This window comes from Alexandromys fortis, unplaced genomic scaffold (genome assembly GCF_014885135.2).
Source record: "Alexandromys fortis isolate MF-2015 unplaced genomic scaffold, M_Fortis_MF-2015_v1.1 scaffold_10, whole genome shotgun sequence".
NCBI classification, from domain to species: Eukaryota; Metazoa; Chordata; class Mammalia; order Rodentia; family Cricetidae; genus Alexandromys; species Alexandromys fortis.
Genome location: NW_026067895.1, coordinates 6,922,103 through 6,941,339, shown reverse-complemented (window position 1 = coordinate 6,941,339; position 19,237 = coordinate 6,922,103). Strand labels below are relative to the sequence as shown.

The 19,237-nt window shown below is 44.0% G+C and overlaps 1 protein-coding gene across 3 annotated transcripts in view; it reads right to left on the bottom strand.

Moving 5' to 3' along the window:
• The window catches only part of Cemip2 (cell migration inducing hyaluronidase 2), a 78,087-nt gene that overhangs the window by 51,142 nt on the left and 7,708 nt on the right, over positions 1 to 19,237 (bottom strand). For all 3 annotated transcript variants that reach the window (XM_050158454.1, XM_050158449.1, XM_050158445.1), the window contains 4 exons: positions 12,204 to 12,546; positions 8,033 to 8,173; positions 7,078 to 7,639; positions 1,270 to 1,439 (listed from right to left, as the gene is read on the bottom strand). In XM_050158454.1, coding sequence (XP_050014411.1) covers positions 1,270 to 1,439; positions 7,078 to 7,639; positions 8,033 to 8,173; positions 12,204 to 12,534 — 1,204 coding nt within the window. In that variant the 5' untranslated portion in view covers positions 12,535 to 12,546. The remainder of the gene's footprint in view (positions 1 to 1,269; positions 1,440 to 7,077; positions 7,640 to 8,032; positions 8,174 to 12,203; positions 12,547 to 19,237) is intronic.

The window sequence follows — 19,237 nt, the reverse complement described above, 5'->3', positions numbered from 1 at the left end:
ATATTGACCAAGCTTTCTATGGTCCCTGTGCAGAGAGGCTACGGAGCAACAAGACTGGCAAGTCCCACACTTCCATGCAAAGTGGCAGGCCGCTGTGGCTCTGTGTTGGTACAACTCATGCCTGCCCCCCAGAGGCACCAGCATTGTCTCTGCTCCAGTGCCCACGAAGCTACTGATGATGGCCAAGGGCTGCACTTTACCTGGGCAACTTTGCCAAAGCCACCTTTGATGCCATCTCTAAGACCTACAGCTACCTAACCCCTGACCTCTGGAAAGAGACTGTGTTCACTAGGTCTTCTTATCAGGAGCATCTTATGAAAACCCACACCAGGGTCTCTGTTCAGAGGACCTAGGTTCCAGCTGTGGCTACCACATAAGGGTTTTTATACAAGAAAAGTTACATGAATTACGTCTGTAAAAAAATAAATAAAAATAAAATTGAAAATCCTAGAATATTGTGAGCTGGAAAAAAACATTCTAAACAATATGGTTAAAATAATTTTGATACTGCATTGCTCCTTTATTTTCCATTTGCCCGTAAGATAAATATTTAGATAAGATTATCAAGAGGTGGGGCACTAAGTAACAGGGTGTGGACTTTCCCTCTGCAGGTGGCCAAAGGTAGCATTTGCTAGCTCTTCTACATAAAGAGTCTAAGCATATCATCATGTTCAATCACGGTGTACACCAACCAGACTGGCTACGTTGGTCAAAGCCAAGAAACGAAACTACTTCTATTACTTGTGTGGCTGTAACAAAAGACCCTGACAACAGCGATGTAAAGAAGGATGTTTTTCCCTCAGTCGGAGGGGATACTCCATCACATGGGGAACTGAAGGAAGCAGGAGCTTGAAGCAGCGGATCACACTATGTCCGCCCACAGAGTGAAGAGAGGGACAAACCCTGGGCAGGGAATAGTGCCACCCACAGTGGGTCAGTCTTTCTGCTTCCATAAACCTTGCAAGCTATTTCCTCAACCACCTGCATGCCCAGAGGACAGGGGTCTGTAGAACTCATCAAGCTGCCAACCAAGATCAACCACCACACGACTTAATTAGACACTATGACTCAAGATCCAGAACACAGTCCAAGGAGGACTGCCTAACCTAAAATAGATCAGTAGCTAGTCCAGACTTCCTGAGTCTACAAGATCTAAGTTTAGTAGGAAAATCTGCTAAGACAGACAGATGTTTGAACACAGTAATGCCCCACCACTATCCGTCTCAGTGCTTACCCATGTCTCCCAGGGTTCAAACCACCGCTGCCTACCTTCAATCCATTCACTATAGGCTGTCACGGAGAACTTCTGGCCTTCCAAGGTGTAAAATTCTCCTTGAGCCAGAGCCTTCCCGCCAGTACTGTGGTTTTCATAGTTCCTCACAGATTCGTTGCAGGAAGAGCTTCCACCATCGATGATGCCAACTAAAGCCCAAGCTTGCCTAGAAGGAAGACAGCAAGCACATCTGGTTATCTGTTAGAGTAACACCCCAGCCCCGGAGCGGACATGGATAGCGCGGGAGACTGTTCTTCAACATCTGCACTTCATTTCCCACTCTTCCCAGGAGGCTGCAGTTTCCAGGCTTTGGCTGAAGCCGCCGACGTCACAGAGGCAAATTCACCTGATTTTCACAAACTTGTTTTTCCAGCTTTGTCACAGGTGAAGCAGTGATGACAATGGCATTGGTTAATCACGGACTTCCTTCCTGGACACCCACACGCGAGCATGTGTCATTCTAGATATGATCTCTTGCTGTCTCCTAAAAAAAGACTGCCACCTGCTCTCCTGCAGTGTTGGGTGCTTGTTTTTGTTTGGGGGACAGGGTCTTGGGTAACCCAGGCTAGCACGGAATTATGTCACTGAGAGAATGATCTTAAATTCCAGACCCTCTTGCCTCCACGACCAAAGTGCTGGGGCTGCCATCACACCTGCCTTCTCAATTTGTTTGTTTTTCTTTGGTTGATTTCATGATATCACTAGGGATAGAGCTCATGGCCTGAAAGCTTTAAAAGTCAATGCTGAGGGTCTGTGTACCTGAACTCAACACTGAGGTGAACCGTGGCTCTCGAGCCTTAGCAGTAGAACAACCTGAGAAAGGAATCACTGAATCGGATCGCTGCCCCCACTCTGCTGTCACCACAGCCTGACAGTCAGAGGGTCAGAGAATCTGCATGTCTAACAAATATCCCAGTGATGCCAAATGATGCTCCTAACCATACTGAGAACCCTTAGGGTCCAGAGAGTGGGCTCGGTCAGTAGAGAAGCTGCTGGAAAAGCAGAAAAACCTAAGTTCAGATTCCCAGCACCTTCTAAAAGGCAGGGTCCAGTGGCACGCATGGGTGAGCCTACTAATATAGAGGCAGACACAGGCAGATCACTATAGCTTCCTGACAAATCTATGGACTCCAGGTTCAGTGGAAGGAAGGTCTTATCTTAAAATATGAAATGGAAAGCAATTGAGGAAGACACTAAACGTTGTCCAGAGCCTAACCACACACCCACATCCACCTCTAATTTAGAGGTCACAGTTTACAGCAGTAATTATCACTCTTTTGTCTTGGGTACTACTCTTTGAAAACATGCTCTAAGACAACCCAGGCATTACCAGTTTTTTAAATGTCTGTGCGTTTAGGCACAGTTGAGAATCACTAAGTACAAAGTTTCCAAACATCCTTAAAGCCACAGAATTGCTAGCCAACAAATTTCAATTAAAAAAAAAAAAAAAAAGATTACCTGTAGAAAGCAAAGTGTTTTTAAAATGTCAAAATGGACTTGCCCCAGCTTGTGTCTAAAGTTTGTCAAAGAAAAAAAAAATATAGCAACAAAAGCCAGGAAACTCTTTTTAAGCCTCCTGGTTCAAAACAAAGAAAAATGTGAACTTCATACTTTGAGAAGAAAAATACTAAATGTAATCTACGCCAGACAGATGGCTAGACGCTCAAAGAAAAAGTTCACTAAAGCAAGCCTCCAGCCTTCCACGTCCCACAGCTGTCCCTGTGAGGATTAGGCGCTGAGAACCAGTCAGAGCTGTTTCCATCCCTTGATGCAGCAGAAAGGATCAAACAAAGAGTGTCTCAACTATTATCTCCCAGTAGAGAGGAGAGGAAGAATGTCAGAGGCTCCCTTTCCTGCCCAGAACTGCCTCAGCAACTACCAAACAACGTTCTGTTCTACTAACATTATCTTAAGAACACTCCCACTTCCTCCTCCACTTGTGGGAAATTTCAATGCGGTAGCACCCAGTCTTCGAGACGTGCCTGCTTACGTACACTGGAGGTAATGTCAATACCAAGGAAGCTGGTGTACACCATTCTAACGTCTCCATTAGGGGAGTGGTGATGTGTTAAAGGGCATTTATAAGGCAGTTCAGTAGGGGAAAAAGCAAAGTCAAGACAGTTACCATGTCTAGTAAGGTGAGCATCCAAACTGCCTAGGCTCCCACAAAGCCAGTACGTGCAGTAGGATCAAAAACCCATTGCCATTGTTCTTGGGTTCTCAGTAGTCCTCATTGTCCGCTATGTTCAGCGAGTCTGGTTTTTATCCTCCGCTCACCTTACTAGACCTGGATGGAGGTGGGTGGTCCTTGGACTTCCCACAGGGCAGGGAACCCTGATTGCTCTTTGAGCTGACGAGGGAGGGGGACTTGATTGGGGGAGGGGAAGGGAAATGGGAGGCGGTGGCGGGGAAGAGACAGAAATCTTTAATAAATAAAATAAATTTTAAAAAAAAAGACAGTTACCATGGGTGACACAAGATCAGAAGCACTGAGGACCTGGGGGAACAGAAGCTGCCACTGCTGCCACAGCTACACCAGGAAGCACAGCAGGTACTCTGTGGTGTGTAATATTAGTGACCTCTAAATGCTGTGGAACATTTGTCTAATGATGCAAAGATGCATTGCATTCTTTTATGTTACATTTGTTTAATTTTGTGAAACTGTGTTTCTTTGCCTGTCTAAAATACCTGACTGGTCTAATAAAGAGGTGAGTGGCCAATAGCGAGGCAGGAGAGAGTCTAGGCAGGGCTGACAGGCAGAAAGAATAAATAGAAGGGAAATCTGGGAAGAAGAGATCAAGGGGAAAGAAAAGGAGGAGGACATCAGGGGCCAGCCACACAGCCACACAGCAAGCCACGGAGCAAGGAGTAAAGAAAGGTGTATAGGATAAACCTAAAAGCTCAGAGGTAAAAGGTAGATGACATAATTTAAGAAAAGCAGGCAAGAGAAAAAGCCAAGCTAAGGCTGGGCATTTAAAAGTAAGAATAAGCCAGGCGGTGGTGGCACACACCTTCAATTCCAGCCCTTGGGAGACAAAGACAGGCAGATCTCTGTGAATTTGAGACCACCCTGAGCTACAGAGTGAGTTCTAGGACAGGCTCCAAAGCTACAGAGAAACCCTGTCTCAAAAACCCAAAAAAATAAATAGAAGTAAGAGTAAGCCTTTGTCTGTGACTTATTTGGGAACTGAGTGGTCGGCCCCCCAAAGAGCAAAAGAGAAAAGAGTGAAAAACAAAGCAACTGCAACTCTGATTTGGACCTTCAAGGTTCCCCAAAAGGCCCAGGTGTTGAAAGCTTGTTTTTCAGCCTGTGGAGCTATTAAAGAGCAGCTGGTCCTTTAGAAGGTGGTGGGGAGAGGGAGAGAGGCCTTAGGGTGGCCAGCGAAGGGCTGTGGAGGAGTTAAGAGTACTGGCTGTTCTTCTGGAAGACAAATCCTAAGTGACCTGCACTACAGGAAGCAGCTTACAATCTAGCTCCATGGGATCTGACACCTTCTTCATGCCTGTGTGGACACACACATACACATACTCACACACATACACACACATTTACACACGGATCACTGGGGGCATGCCCCAGTAGGGCTTATGGCATTACACACACACACACACACACACACACACACTACAAACACATACACACTCACACACACTGCAAACACACACAACACACACTCACACATGGATCATTGGGGGCATGCCCCAGCAGGGCTTCTGACACTACACATATATACACACATCCCCACACACACTACACACACACACATATCACTGGGGCATGGCCCAGCAGGGTTTCCGGCAACCCAGGTCCCTCTTCTCACTTTCTATCCTGGGCACCATGGGATAAGCAGTTTTACCCTTACTGTGATGTTCTCTGCCTTGCCACAGACCTAAAGCCACAGCGCCAAGTAACCATGGACTGAACTCTCTCAAATTGTGAGTAATCTCTCCTCCTAAGTTAATGGTCTTGAATATTTATTTTGTCATGGTTACTGAAAGCTGACTAACACAACAGACATGTATGTTTCTCCTCCTGGTCTAACATTATAGGAATGGGTGCATGCGCACATCAGTAGATGGGTAAAGGAACCGTTACAGAAACATATCTTATAACAGGTCCGAGCTGGAAAGGCATTCTGATATCCACAATAAACTGCAATATATTCATTCAATAGAAAATAAACAGTGGTGGAAGCTGGGCACAGTGGCACACGCCTTTAATCCCAGCACTTGGGAGGCAGAGGCAGGTGAATCGCTGTGAGTTAGAGACCAGCCTGGTCTACATAGTGAGTTCCAGGACAGCCAGAGCTACACAATGAGACCCTGTCTCAAGAAAACAAACAATGATGAAAAAAAAACTCGCCCTATGTGTTGAAATCTGAACAGCGCTTATGAGGTGAGCAAAAATAGCCAGACACAAACTATTTAGTCTGCTACCATTTCTATGAAGCTCCAAAGAGGACTAACCTAAACCCTGGTGCGCTCCCTAGTTCAGGAGAACACCGTCTTCGGAGAGGAAGGAAGGATCGGTGCACAGCAGTGGGGGCAGGAGGGCTATGAACTGCTGCTGATGTTGTGTTTCTTGGCCTGGATGGCGACTACAGAAGGACCGCCTTGTGATCCACCATTAAGCCTCCCATCCCTATTACAGCACTTCTCCATTCGTGTTCTCGGAGGAAACCCTCGGAGGCTTTGCTCACGCTCTCCTGTGTCTAGACCTCCGTTCTGCTCAAATTCCTGCCCCTGCCTCTGGAACATGCCTATGGCCCATGCTAGCTTTCGGCTGTTGGTTTTCTGTCTTGTGTTTTGACATCACATAAGAACAAGTGAAAAAGAAGCAATTCAAGATGGTAAAAGACCTCTTCCCTTCACTAACATTATCTCCGAGGCTTTCTGTAGATAACACTGTGCCCAAAGGAAGTTTCCGCATGCAGTTTTGAGGCCCTCTCACTTCTGACATTTCCCAGCATGCCTAAGAACATTCAGTAGAATTACCTATGGGTTGTTTTTTTTTTTGTTATCTCCCTTCCTTCCTTTCTTCCTTCATTCCTTCCTTTTCTCCTTCCCTCTCTCCTTTCTTCCTTCCTTCCTTCCTTTAATTAAATGGTGACCCGGTTACTTCCCTCAGCCTCCAGACAGCATTAGGAATTCCAGGGTGATGAGTAGAGACTCTTCTAGAGAATTAGTAGAGATAACTTCTGTACAAATAATTAGCTTAGCTCTCCAGCTTTTGGCTGCCTCTCCTGTGCCTGAATGAAGCAAGTGGAATCAAAATAACAGTAAAGGATTCCAATCAAATTAGCACGCAAAAGATTCCAAAAGAGAAAGAAACAGAAACCTAAGCGTGCCTGCTACCCCTCAGGGCTTTGATAACAGGCTTTCGGTGGACTGGTGCCCTAAGCTCTCAGCTGCTCAGGGGTCTCAATGAGCCTAGGCTCCAGGAACTTCAGCTCCATTATGCTCAGACGGTAATGGGAAGAGGAAGTCTCTTCGGAGGCAAATTATCTTCACTCTGCCCAGGGTTTTTCAGACCCACATCCCTGTGCTTTCCACTGGCCCTAGAGACAATTCACGGAGGGTTTCGTAAACCGAAGCCAAAAATGTTCTGTGTACCACATCTAACAGTTAAATCCGTGGTTCAAACAAGAGGCAACCTGACGCACCAATAGGAAAGGCCCTTGGGAGTGGCTGTGCAACCAGCTAAATCAGCAGCAGCTGTCTGTGGTTTTCTGCCCACCTTCTCTGCTTTCACAGGATACAGACTCTACCGCAGGGCTGGGAAGAGAGGAACAAGGTCTACCTACCTGTAGCCCAGCCCTTGGATCAGCTTACTCCCCAACCGGTCCTGGATCATCTGGATTGTTCCCTGTAACAGGCTCTTGACTGCTGAATCTCCAACAGCAATAGCTACAATCCGACCGGGATCCTGAGCTCTCAAAAATTCCTGAAGTCGCCTGCTCTCATTGTGGTACTCGTGGGTATCAAACTTCTCATTTTCCAAAACTCTGGCTGTGTCTTGATCAATGACCCTCACATTAAGGCCCCGGGAAAAGTCCTTTTCAAAGGCATAGGAGCCAAAGGGCAAGCCCGAGGAATGCAGAGTCCTTGCCAACATTGTCCATGATGTCCTCCGTGCCCCATGCAACTCCAGTGTCCCGCCAGCCTCCACGCCAATAAACTTTTTGCCAAATGTTGGCATACTTTCACCTTCATCTGATTTGCCATACAAGGTAATTGTCGCTTTGGATCTATAGCGGCATTTTTCTGCTCCAATATGAAGCGCCCCACCATCCTGGATCAGGATGTAACGAGTCCTCAAGGTAACGTTTCTGGATCCGTCTTCAGCATCCCCAAACACAAGCAGTCCTGCAAGGAGCAACACTACTTGAACCTTTGCAACTGTGTTCTAGCTAGCAGATGGGGGTCACTGGGGGTGGTCCAGGAGGGTGACTGGCCCTCTGGTTCCAATCCCAGTTGTTTCCTGGCTTCCACCACGATGTGACCAGCTGCAAGCTCCTTAGAGGAAGAGGCACAAGTCTCCATGTCTTCCCTGCCATTGTGAACGGCACCCTTTGGAGCTCTGAGTCAAAATAAACCCTCTTAAGACACTCCTGTAAGCGCTTAATGCCAGCAATGAGAAAAACTGGGTATCCCTTTGTCTTTTATCTTTCTTTTTTTTGGATAAAATCCACTACGGATATTCTATATGAGGATCACAGAGCACCCATGGGGCCCCCACAGACAGGGACTGTTACCTACCTCCATCCTGAATGACTATAGAATCCACTGTAGCATCGGAGGTCAGGCGGAACATATCTCCCTCCTTTATAACAACATGTTTTGCAGAATCTTGTCCTGGATCCCAGTTCCTGAGACGAGGGTTTTGATCTGGACAATTCTCTATGAAACAAAAACAACACACCCCTGATACAGAACCCAGTCCAACCAAGTACAAGGAAACCACGTGACCAACCAAGCCCAAGAATTACTGTCATTGAACACAGATTTGCATGAAAAATGCAAAGACACTGATCTCCTGCCCCTGGAATGGAAATCCCACCCCTTTCCAAACAAAAGAGGTATGAAGAAAAGATCTTCAATATATTAAAAAAAGATGTTAGCACAAAATTAAGTCATCACCTGGTTCAGACCAGACTTCACAAGATACAAATGAAGTTCCCCTGACTACCTACTTTGGAAACAACAGTAATTTCTCTTGAACCCACACTGTAATGATGCTTTAGAGAAGAAAATCATAGGCTGGCAATGGAGCTCACTAGCACAGTGCTAGCTTATCATGGCCGAGGTCCTGGATTTGATTCCCATAATCTCAAACAGACAGACCGACAGACAGACTGACTCTCTCTCTCTCTCTCTCTCTCTCTCTCTCTCTCTCTCTCTCTCTCAAAATACCTTAACTAATGGAAAGAGAAATTGCAGAAATTTCCAACAAGTGTGTTAGATATCCAAAAGTTCCTTCCTAAACACAGAGATCCAGAGAGTCGGCAGTAACAGCACCTCTTTCCCCATGTGTACACTTTCCCAACGGAACGACAGAAGGCAAGCGGCCAAAACCATGACTTCTCATTTTCAGAGATGAGGAAATTGCAGAGTAGAGAAGCCAACACAAAGATTAGTTAGCAAGCTGAGTGATGTGGAAGTTCTGCCTGAAGAAACGAGGTTCCCGTGCTTGTAAGCTTCCGTTACCAGAACTGTAACTTGCCTCTTGGATAGTAGATAATAAAATGACGGCTGTTTGTGTATGAGATATTTCTAGGGGAAAGAAAAATCATAGCTTCACTTATGACCAGCTAACAACTTGTGATTTGCTGGAGATCATTCTGTCCACTCTGTAGCAGAAATTATAAATCTTGTAAAGTATAGATGGGGGTGGGCATATTTCTACAAGTCTATAAAGCAGCCTGGGAAAAAAGCCAGCATGTGTGAAATAAATAATGTGGTCCTTAATTTAGGTGCAAGTGTCCTCAGGCAAAGGAAGAAAAAGCTGGAGGTACTAAGGCAGCTCCATAGATTCAGACCCCAAGGGGTGGAACTTAGTACTTATATAAGAAGAGCATGCAGAGACAAGAATACAAGAAATGTTGGGGCTGGGGAATGGAACAATGAACAAGGCTTAAGAGCATGGACCGCTCTCAGAGTTTGGGTCCCAGCACCCACATCTGGTCACAATGGCCTGCAACTACAAGGCCTGTAACTTTCAAGGGATCCAGTGCCCCCTTCTGACCTCTGTGATCAACCCTCATATGTGGCATTCACTCACGCAGATATACATACAAAGCTTCATTAAAAACAATAAAAATAAGCCTATTTTAAAAATATGAGTATCTATGTATATACATCCCACCAACCTAGTCCACTGGTTGCTCAGGTCACTTGTGTTTAAACTAAGCAGAGTCAGGAATGAGTGACATGCGCGTGAGGACAACAAGAAACACTGTGCCGAGGCTGAAGGCCCCTGTGTGAAAGCAGAGACCACTGGTAAGGAAGAGAGCATTCTAAATTTGCCTTTTGAACCCGAGCATCCCATGTTGTAATCTTCATACGCCGTCACTCTGAAGTAAGAGCAAGTAGAATTAAATTAGTCTCACTAACTAGGGCCTTGGCAAGTATTCGGTGGGATTATTTTTCTCATACCAGATCTATAATTACTATTTAACTCTTCACATAGTTCATTAAACCATTAAACCAAAGGCAACCCTTGGAGCTGGCAGTGTTGCTCGGTGGTAGAAACGCTTGTTTAGCACAAAGCCCGGAGTTCAGTCCCCAGCCCTACAGAAGATAAAATGACTTTTCTTCAGCCTCCCTATTTTCCTCATAAATCCTAGAGCTGGAATTCTCCAGAGTGTAAGATAAGAAGCAAAGGTCACATGTTACGAGCTACTGAGAAGGAATTCCATCTGTGGAGACCTGAAGCCCACTGTAAGAGATACGCAATTCTTCAGAACTGCTCGCAATCAATTCCTAGACAACACACTCCATCAAAACTACCACCCAAAAAGATTCTCGAGTTGTTCCTTCCAGTAAAATATACTTAAATAAGAAAATGTATGAAATCATTAAAAAGCAACTCTGCCAGCCCCCATTCGTGGAGTAAGCACATTTGCAACAGCAAAAGCCACAGTGGGGCTGGCCATAAAACACCTCAGCACCCGAGGTCTCTCCAGCATGGGGAGCTCAAGAACACTGACTCGGAGCCACACTTGGAGCCCAGTGTTTTCTAGATAGGCTAAGAGAATACCAAGGAAAGCCACAGATTGCAGCTCTGATTTCCCACTAGTCTGGCTTCCTGCTCCTGATGATTATTTGGAAAATGTGAATCAGAACTTGGTTATTGTGTTTGGAACCGGGAATAGAAAGCCAATACTACATGCAAGGGAAATCAATGTTATAAATTCACAGTGTAGCCAACTGGCTTGGTCATCTCTCTCACTCCCTGTTTATTCTTTTAGAATTGCTGGTAACTTACTTCCCCTCCAGGACCCTAAAACTGGCAAAATCCCTAAAGTACCCCCAAAAACAAAATAAAATAATATTTGTAAGTTTTACAAAGGGCAAAGGGGGCCTCAACTGTTACACTATTATATCCAGTTAAGGAGGTTTCTACTCAGACAAAAATCTGTAGTAGATTTTGTCCAAAAACACAAAAACAAAACAAAACAAAAAAAAAAAAAAAATGGGATACTCAACTCAGGTTGTAATGGCCTAGCCCTCTATGTCACAGCCCCGGGGTCGTCCCGTGGGCACTTCAATGAAGCTGCTATTTGTTGAAAACATATTGAAGTTGATGGGCAACAAGTTTCTCCAAAACCAATGAAAATAAATTTATTACCATTAAATATTCTTTCTCTCTCTCCCTCTCTGTGTTTGTGTATGTATGTGTGTGCATGTGTGTCTGAGGAGTGGGGAGTGGGTAACACACGCATGTGGAGGCAAGAGAGGAGCCCACAGAGTTACTCCTCAGTCAGGCTAGGCTGGCTCCATTCAGTCTCAGTAATCCCCCTGATTCCATCATCCCAGCGCTGGAATTATAAACACATGCGACCAGATCTAGTTTTAAGATTTTTTTTTATTATTTATGTGTATGTGTTTGTGAATGGATGTCATGTGCATGCAAGTATACAAAGAAACCAGAAGAACCCTGTTGGAGCCCCTAGAGCTCAATGTGGTTGTGACCCGCTTGTCCCACCGCTCATAGGTTCTGGGAACTAAACTCAGATTCTCGCCAACTGAATTATCTCCTCAGCACTGATCATTATTACATTTCTGACCTGGCTTCTTGAGGAGCAAATATCGTTTAAGAAACTAAAGCTTCCTACATGATATTCAGCTATGAACTGATTGGGTAGGGCTGGACAAATACATCAACTTACATATATAAATATGTTTCTTTTAAGGATATACTTTATAAAAGAGCATTTAAAACTTTTTTTGCACTGTTTACCAAGTCTGTTTCAAAGCACAAAACAATTTCTTTTTTAGTTACTTGTTTGTTTTTTAAATGAAGTCCACTTTATCACTATATGTTTGACCAAATAAACTCACTGCAATCCAGAACTCGCAGCTCCCACAAAGTACAGTCCTGCACTCCCACAGGAATTAGCAGAGACTCTGAAGAGCATTTTAAGAGATGCTCCAAGAACAACTTGAGCCCTGAGACACAGTGTGGGGCCAAAAATGCTGAGAAAGCCAAGCCCTCCCATCTACAATTTCCCACAGATTCGTCGAACAACTGCTCCCATTCATAAGACGTCACACCCCATCCTACCCGTGCATGAGGGCGTTAGAGCCAGCCTAAGCAACAAGAGGTTTCTTTTTGTTTTAAAGTATTCTACCTCCGTTCCTTAGCTCTTCTTTTGGACCATGCTCTATGTGCACGCTCACACAATGCCCACGGGCACACAGTACATACCATCTGGAGCGTATTTCGAGGATATTCCCAAAATGACTGCAAGCGCCACAAAAAACGAAAAGCTGGTTATAGCGAAGCAGATGAAGGTGTTCTTGTGTCTCTGCTGCTTTCGGTCCTCCCTTGGCGTCTGCTGCTCCTCCGGGGAGAAAGCAAAAGTTGTTGGGGCTTCTTGGCTGGTGGAGGTCAATTTGGCTGAAGCGTGGTTCTTTGGAGGAGGAGGAGGCCGTAAGGGAACCACCTTCCCAGGAACGTAACCAGGTGAGCGATGGCCGTTTCCGTTCTGAGGTTGCAGGAAAGCAGGGGAGTGTCCCCTGGAGCCAGCGGCATACATGATACCTTGCCACTGTGAAAAGGAAAAGAAGGTTATAAAAGCATACCCTGTAAGGGCTTTAAAATTTGGTTTTGAGGCAGGGTCCTATGGACCCGGGTGGGCTAGAACTTAGTATGTTAACCAGGCTAGCCTCAAACAAATCTACAAATAGGCAACCTTATCCCTATTTTGTTCATGAAAAAGCTGAGCCCGACAAAGAGATTCACACCAGCCCAGGCCCTGACTCTAAAGATCAGGCTCTTCATAATTTATGATGGCATAATCAGAACCTCAACAACATGTTAATCTCTGGAATCTTCCATGAAAAAGTTCACTTGGCTAATGATACAGAATGATTTTTTTAGGTGGGAAAAACTAACACACACACAAAGGCGCTCCTCTTCGCGTTCATCACTGTTAGCACTAAGAACAAATTGTAACTGAAACTGTTAATTTCATAGGGAGAAGGGAGGGAAGAGCCAGCTAGCTCCACCATACAATGTATTGCTGTGGTAACTGTTGATAACTCTGATGTGCTCAACAGCTTCAGAAATATGACACCCAAACTCCTCCATTACATTCTTTCTGGAGCATCCCGAGTCACCTGACTTCATCCGATGTCCTCACAACAAATTCCCCATGTCTACTACCAAATAAAGGACAAGAATTTAGTTGTACAGGGACCTCCAGATTGCTCTAAACCATCAACAAACCCATTAAACATAAAATGGCCCACTTAGAAGGGTTTCCAGGACCCAAATGACATGGAAATTAATGGGGAAGACAAAGAAAGTCTCATCAGGAATTGATCATTCTCCAAGTCGGTGTTTCTAGCAAAATGATGAGGTCTATGGGGCTCGATGTGTGAATAAAAATCACTGTTTAGATGAAGCTTAAAGCCATTATTTAGAAGAAGCTTACACTTCAGACAAAGAAAAACACACTGGCATCCAAGGTGCTATTGAGGAAACTGCTGTATGTACCAAGCAGCAGACTCAAACAATGAACGCAGCCAAGCGGAGTGTGACCTCCTGCATTAACAAAGACAGGGACAGAGAGGATGTTCCTGAGTGCCAGGTTCACTGGAGGGGATGCGACTGTCCTGATCTGCTGTGAAAGGGATGGGGTCGATGTCCCTTGAGCTTCAGTCTTTCTGCCTCATTGTCTCAGGGTGAGAAGGGCCGGTGCTGTTTATCAAGCTGAGGAGCTCGTTCGTTAGGGAGATAATGTGCGGCACCAGATGTAGCCACAAAAATACAAAAAGCAGTGAGGGGCTCAGGGGATCACCAGTCCTCTGGAAATAACAGAATAACGAGCCATCAATGTCACAAAACGGCAACTTAACATGAAAACTCAGAAGGCAACCGCCATAAATGACTCCTTCAGAATCCATTAGCCCACTGGCTGAAAACGAAAAATGAGCCACCATTCTTGTCCTCAAAAGTAAGCTAGTACTTCCATGATATTTTAGAATAAAAAATGCAAAAAAAATCTTATTTCCAATTCATAAAAATCATTAAAATTATAAAACAGATACATGTTGCCTTCAGGTTTCATTCCACATGGATGGATTTACTCTAGACATGGTACTATGAGTACGGTACTTTAAAAAACATCGATTGCCACTTAGGGATGTAAATTATTCATGAAAAACGATGTCTCACTAACTCAGGAAACAACAGTGCTGAGACTGTCGTGAGGGAAATGATGAGGGTCAGACAAAAGCATTGCAGCCCAAGACACCCATCTCCCAACTCAGTCTTAAATCACTTGTTTGGAAGATTAAGGTATAATTCTCCCAGTAAATTGCCAAATTGGGTCCAGCCTCCCAAACTCTCAACAATAACTACTTAATTCTGAAAATCCTGTAGCGAAAGGGCACTCAAGTTTCCTCTGCCGTTCCAGCTTCTGTGCGAGATCAGGCACAATCTGGGTTTTACTGGGGCCGCCACGCTCCACGGTAACGGCGTGTGCTGGCATCACCCGTCACTTCTTTTTATTTTTTATTTTATGGGCATTGTTCTTATCTTTTGTCCCGTTTTGTTCTTTGTCTGTATGTATATCTGTGTGAGGGTGTCAGATCTTGGAGTTACAGACAGTTGTTAGGCCCAGGGCCTCCAGAAGAGCATTTAGTGATCTTAAGCGCTGAGCCATCTCTCCAGCCCTCGTCAGTCACTTTTTAAAGGTCGCTCTTATAGTAAAGATTATACAGAAGGGGCTCATCCATGTTTTCCTATACTTTGTTTTGTTTGTTTGGTTTGGTTTGGTTGGTTAGTTGCTTGTTTAGTTGGTTTTTCGAGACAGGGTTTCTCTGTGCAGTCCTGATGTCCTGGAACTAGCTTTGTAGACCTAGCTGGCCTTGAACTCACAGAGCTCCACCTGCCTCTGCCTTGGTGAGTGCTGGGATTACACCACAGCCCAGCCTTACTATACAGTTTAAAGGCTACTATGGCATGGCACAACCCCTAAAATAAACAAGCCATCTACAATGGGAATACCCAAATCTTTCACGTAGATATCAGAAAAACATTCCACAGTTTTTAAGACATAATTTTTGGGGTTTGATGATATTTCAAAAGACCTTGAAATAATTATTTTATGAGTATTTACTTACCTGGTACCTTAAAAATATTAGCTCAAAAGACCTGATAATAAACAAGTAAATAATTACATTTTTACACTAATAATGCAAGTAAATATTTAAGGCGGATAATTTCTAAGACTATAAAACCTTACTTACAAATGCTGATATTAGGAAAAGTAGGCATCAAATTAGTATGGAATATGTAGTATTTTTTTCAACTCTCAGTCTCTCCTCACTTACCCCAATAACCCTAAAACCTCCCTCTTAATTTTAATTAAAATATTTTTCTTGAGATACAGACATGTGCCTCAAATAATAGTAAGGCTGGAGGAACAAATACAGTTGGTAAGGAGGCATAAACTAATTTATGTGTTATAAGTACAGTCAGTTATCACAAAAAGCAATTATTTTTAATTATCACAATGTTAAGGGCACCATGGGTTTTAACCTATAAAAAGGGGTGTGGCTTTGAGAGCATTCTTGGGGGAGGTAAACAAAGGCTGCACTGTCTTGGAGATGTGTAAAAACTGTCTGATTTGGTGTTAAGTTTGCGCCCAGAAAATCTGTTTAACTACAGATTTCTCTATTTTTTTTCTCTTCCCATCTCTCCTCACTCCACTTTTTCTCCCTGCCCACCCCCTCCACAGGAATTTCCCATTTAACCTTTCAATATCCACAGGTCATTAAGAAACTTAACTAATCTGTTTCACTGATTGCAGCCGGATGAAACTAAGAACATTATTTCAAGAGAAAAAAAAATCAATTCTTGTTTAACTTTTACAAAATACAGTCCTAAACCACAGTCTGCTGACTGGTGGGTTGAGTCACATCTGCAAGCAGGAATTCTACAAACTAGCTATAATGGGTTCAATCACACAGTATGAAATGAGGGAGACACAAGGGAAAACAAACGGGAAACCTTCCCTTCCACTTCGTGCTGACAGAAAGAAATGATGAGCCCGATCAGAGGGAAAGTCCTCTGTATCCGGAGACAGCAGGCGCACACTCAAGTGCTTATTACAGGGTGATGGAGGACACTTGCTCCCAGTCTGTATCAGTCTCCTAAAACTCAGAGGCTCCCGCTGTCCTTCATCAGACGTGCACACACGCAGCCACACAGAACTCAGTAAGGATCCAAATGCCAGGCATATGGTGCACGCCTTTAATCCCAGCACTCAAGAGGTAGAGGCAGGTGGATCTGTGTGAGTCCAAAGCCAGCCTGGTCTACAGCGTGAGATTCAAGACAGCAAAGGCTATAGAGAGAAACACTCTCTCGAGGAAAAAAAAAAGAATGCAATCCTTTTGCCTTGTTTATACTCTTTCAAGTTCCTCCTTTGTGTGTGTGTGTGTGTGTGTGTGTGTGTGTGTGTGTGTGTGTGTATGTGTGTGTGTGTGTGCTGGGATTAAGGGCATGTGTCACCACTGCCCAGCTCCCACTATAATTTTAAAGAGAACCTATTTTTTTTTCCTTTTGGTTTTGATTTTGGTACAAGTGCTCTGTCTGCGTGTATGTCGGCATGCCATGAGCAGGCATCAGCTCCCATTATAGATGGTTGTGAGCCACCATGTGGTTGCTGGGAATCGAACTCCGGTCCTTTGAAAGAGCACACAATGCTCTTAACTGCTGAGCCATATCTCCAGCCCTCATTTAATTTTTCTTTACATAAAGATTGTCCCTGCTAACAATGAGTTCAGGCTTGCACACACAAAACGGCTCAATAAGAAATAAACTCAGGGACTGGAGAGATGGCTCAAAAATTAAGAATACTGACTGTTCTTCCAGAGGTCCTCAGTTCAATTCCCAGCAACCACATGGTGGCTCACAACCATCTATAATGAGACATGGTGCCCTCTTTTAGTCTACAGGCCACCATGCAAACAGAACGCTCTACACAAAATAAATAAGTAAATCTTAAAAAAAAAAAAAAAAACAGAAAGAAAAGAAAGTAGAGAAAAAGGAAATAAACTTAGAGCCAGCAATGACACACGCCTTTAATCCCAGCATTCAGTAGGCAGAGACAGGTGGATCTCTGTGAGTTCAAGGTCAGCCTGGGCTACACACATACACATACATACACACACAGAGAGAGAGAGAGACAGAGACAGAGACAGAGACAGAGACAGAGAGAAGAAATAAAGAGCACCCAAAAACTTTTTAGAAGCTTTAATTTTTCAAATTTCCAAGTACATACTTAAATGTCATCAAAGTCATAAAAATTGTGTATTTGAACACATATAGATTTCTATGGAACAAAGAGAAGGTGGAAAGGGGTGAGTTTGTGTGTGTGTGAAGTTTAGAAAAATATAAATTATACATTGTATTCCTAAAGCATACAATATAAAATATGTTTTTCTAAAATAACCACCGTGAGGAATTCAGCATGGATCCTACGTCTACACATATAATGGCTACTTGGAAGAAAACAGCAGTTGAAAAAAGCTATGTGCTCTTTTCTCCGAGATCTTAGCTTTGAATGAGCACACCCCCAGAGAACTGCAGGCCCCACGGCCCATACACACTGCTACGACAGGACACACACTCCGCCAGGACACTGGCCCTTAGCCCCTGCCATTTCCTGCCCGTCTCAACCCCGGAGTATGTCACAGTCCCTGCAGCTGTCTGGCTTTGAAATCTTCGCTGACTTCTACTGCAACTGATCTTAGAGCAAGCCTCTTTCACTGTCATGGAGCTCTGTGTTCCCAATCAAGGTTCCCAGGTGCACGAGGAACAGCTATGCCCTGATTACAAATCTCCCCACGAACTGGAGGGATAAGGGATTCAGAGGCTAATTACTGTATATTCCCCTATCAGCTTTCTCCACTTGGTCAGTGTAGACACACAGGATGAGCATCACCAAAAGTACTCAGCAGTGTCCACATCCTCTTCCTCACCAACAAAAACGCCTCTAAAATATATGAAGTCTATTAAGATACAGCACAGGGAAAGTATACGGAATCTTCCAAACATACAACCCTAAAAAGACTAACCATGCTATAAGAAAGAAAAGACAATCATTTACATTGGGATAAGTATTTTTACTTAACATTACTTTTCCTGCTCCAAAAATCACTTTTCAACTAAGTTATACTGTCCTAGAAAGCTTCAGTCAGGGTATAGTAAACACCTGAAAAACAAAAATTAGAAATAATGAGAGGCTTCCCTAAAAATAAGCAAACAACTACGTACTTACATTTAAAATAGTAAGTGTGCCTCGTGAAATAGCAACTTAGGTACAGATTTGCTCAGAGTATGTCCTTAGCAAGTTACACGGTAATCGTCTGGGCAGACACAGACCCCTCATGGAAAGGATATTTAGGGGCCAGAGAGGTAGCCAAGAGGTTAAGAAAATAGGTTGTTCTTGCAGAGGACCGGGGTTCAATTCTCAGCATCCATATGGTGGCTCCCAACCATCTATATAACCCCAGTTCCAGGAATAGGATGCCTTCTTCTGACTTCCCTGGGCACCAGGCATGCATGCGGGGCACAGATAACACATGTGAGCAAAATATTCAATAACACAAAATAAGTACATCTTTAAATTTTTTAAAAATACTTACAAATGTCTAAGACCAAATATCAGCCAAGTAATACTTTCTAACTGTAAAAGTGACTTTTAAGTATTTTCATTAGTTCTTATGCCCCTGTCCTTCACACTCTATGAGGAATACATCTGACAATAAATACACTGAGCAGGGGAGGGGGAGGGGAAAACTGTGGATGGAATATAAAATGAAATTTTAAAAATTAAAATAAAAAATCAATAAATAATAAATGTACTGAACAGCCCTGCCCTTTCAACTCTGCTAATCAAATTCATAAGAAGCAGTGAGTGATAACCTTAAGTCCTTCAACAGCTGAAACATGTCCAAGACTGAGGTACACCATCGCCCCAGTGTTAGGAAAAATACTGGATATCTGGGGGGGGGGGGGGAGTGAGGCAGCAAAGAATATAGCCAATACCACTTCCCCAAGCAGAAAAGCAAAAGGGAGCAGAGAACACAGGCCTCTGGGTGGGACTGTGGAGCTGTCAATCATGAATGGCCTCCTTCTAGAATAAGCTCCTGCAATCCGACAAAGAGACCAGACCAAAGCAAACTGGATTCAGCCACTCGTGCTCAAAAAGCCACATAACCGAACTG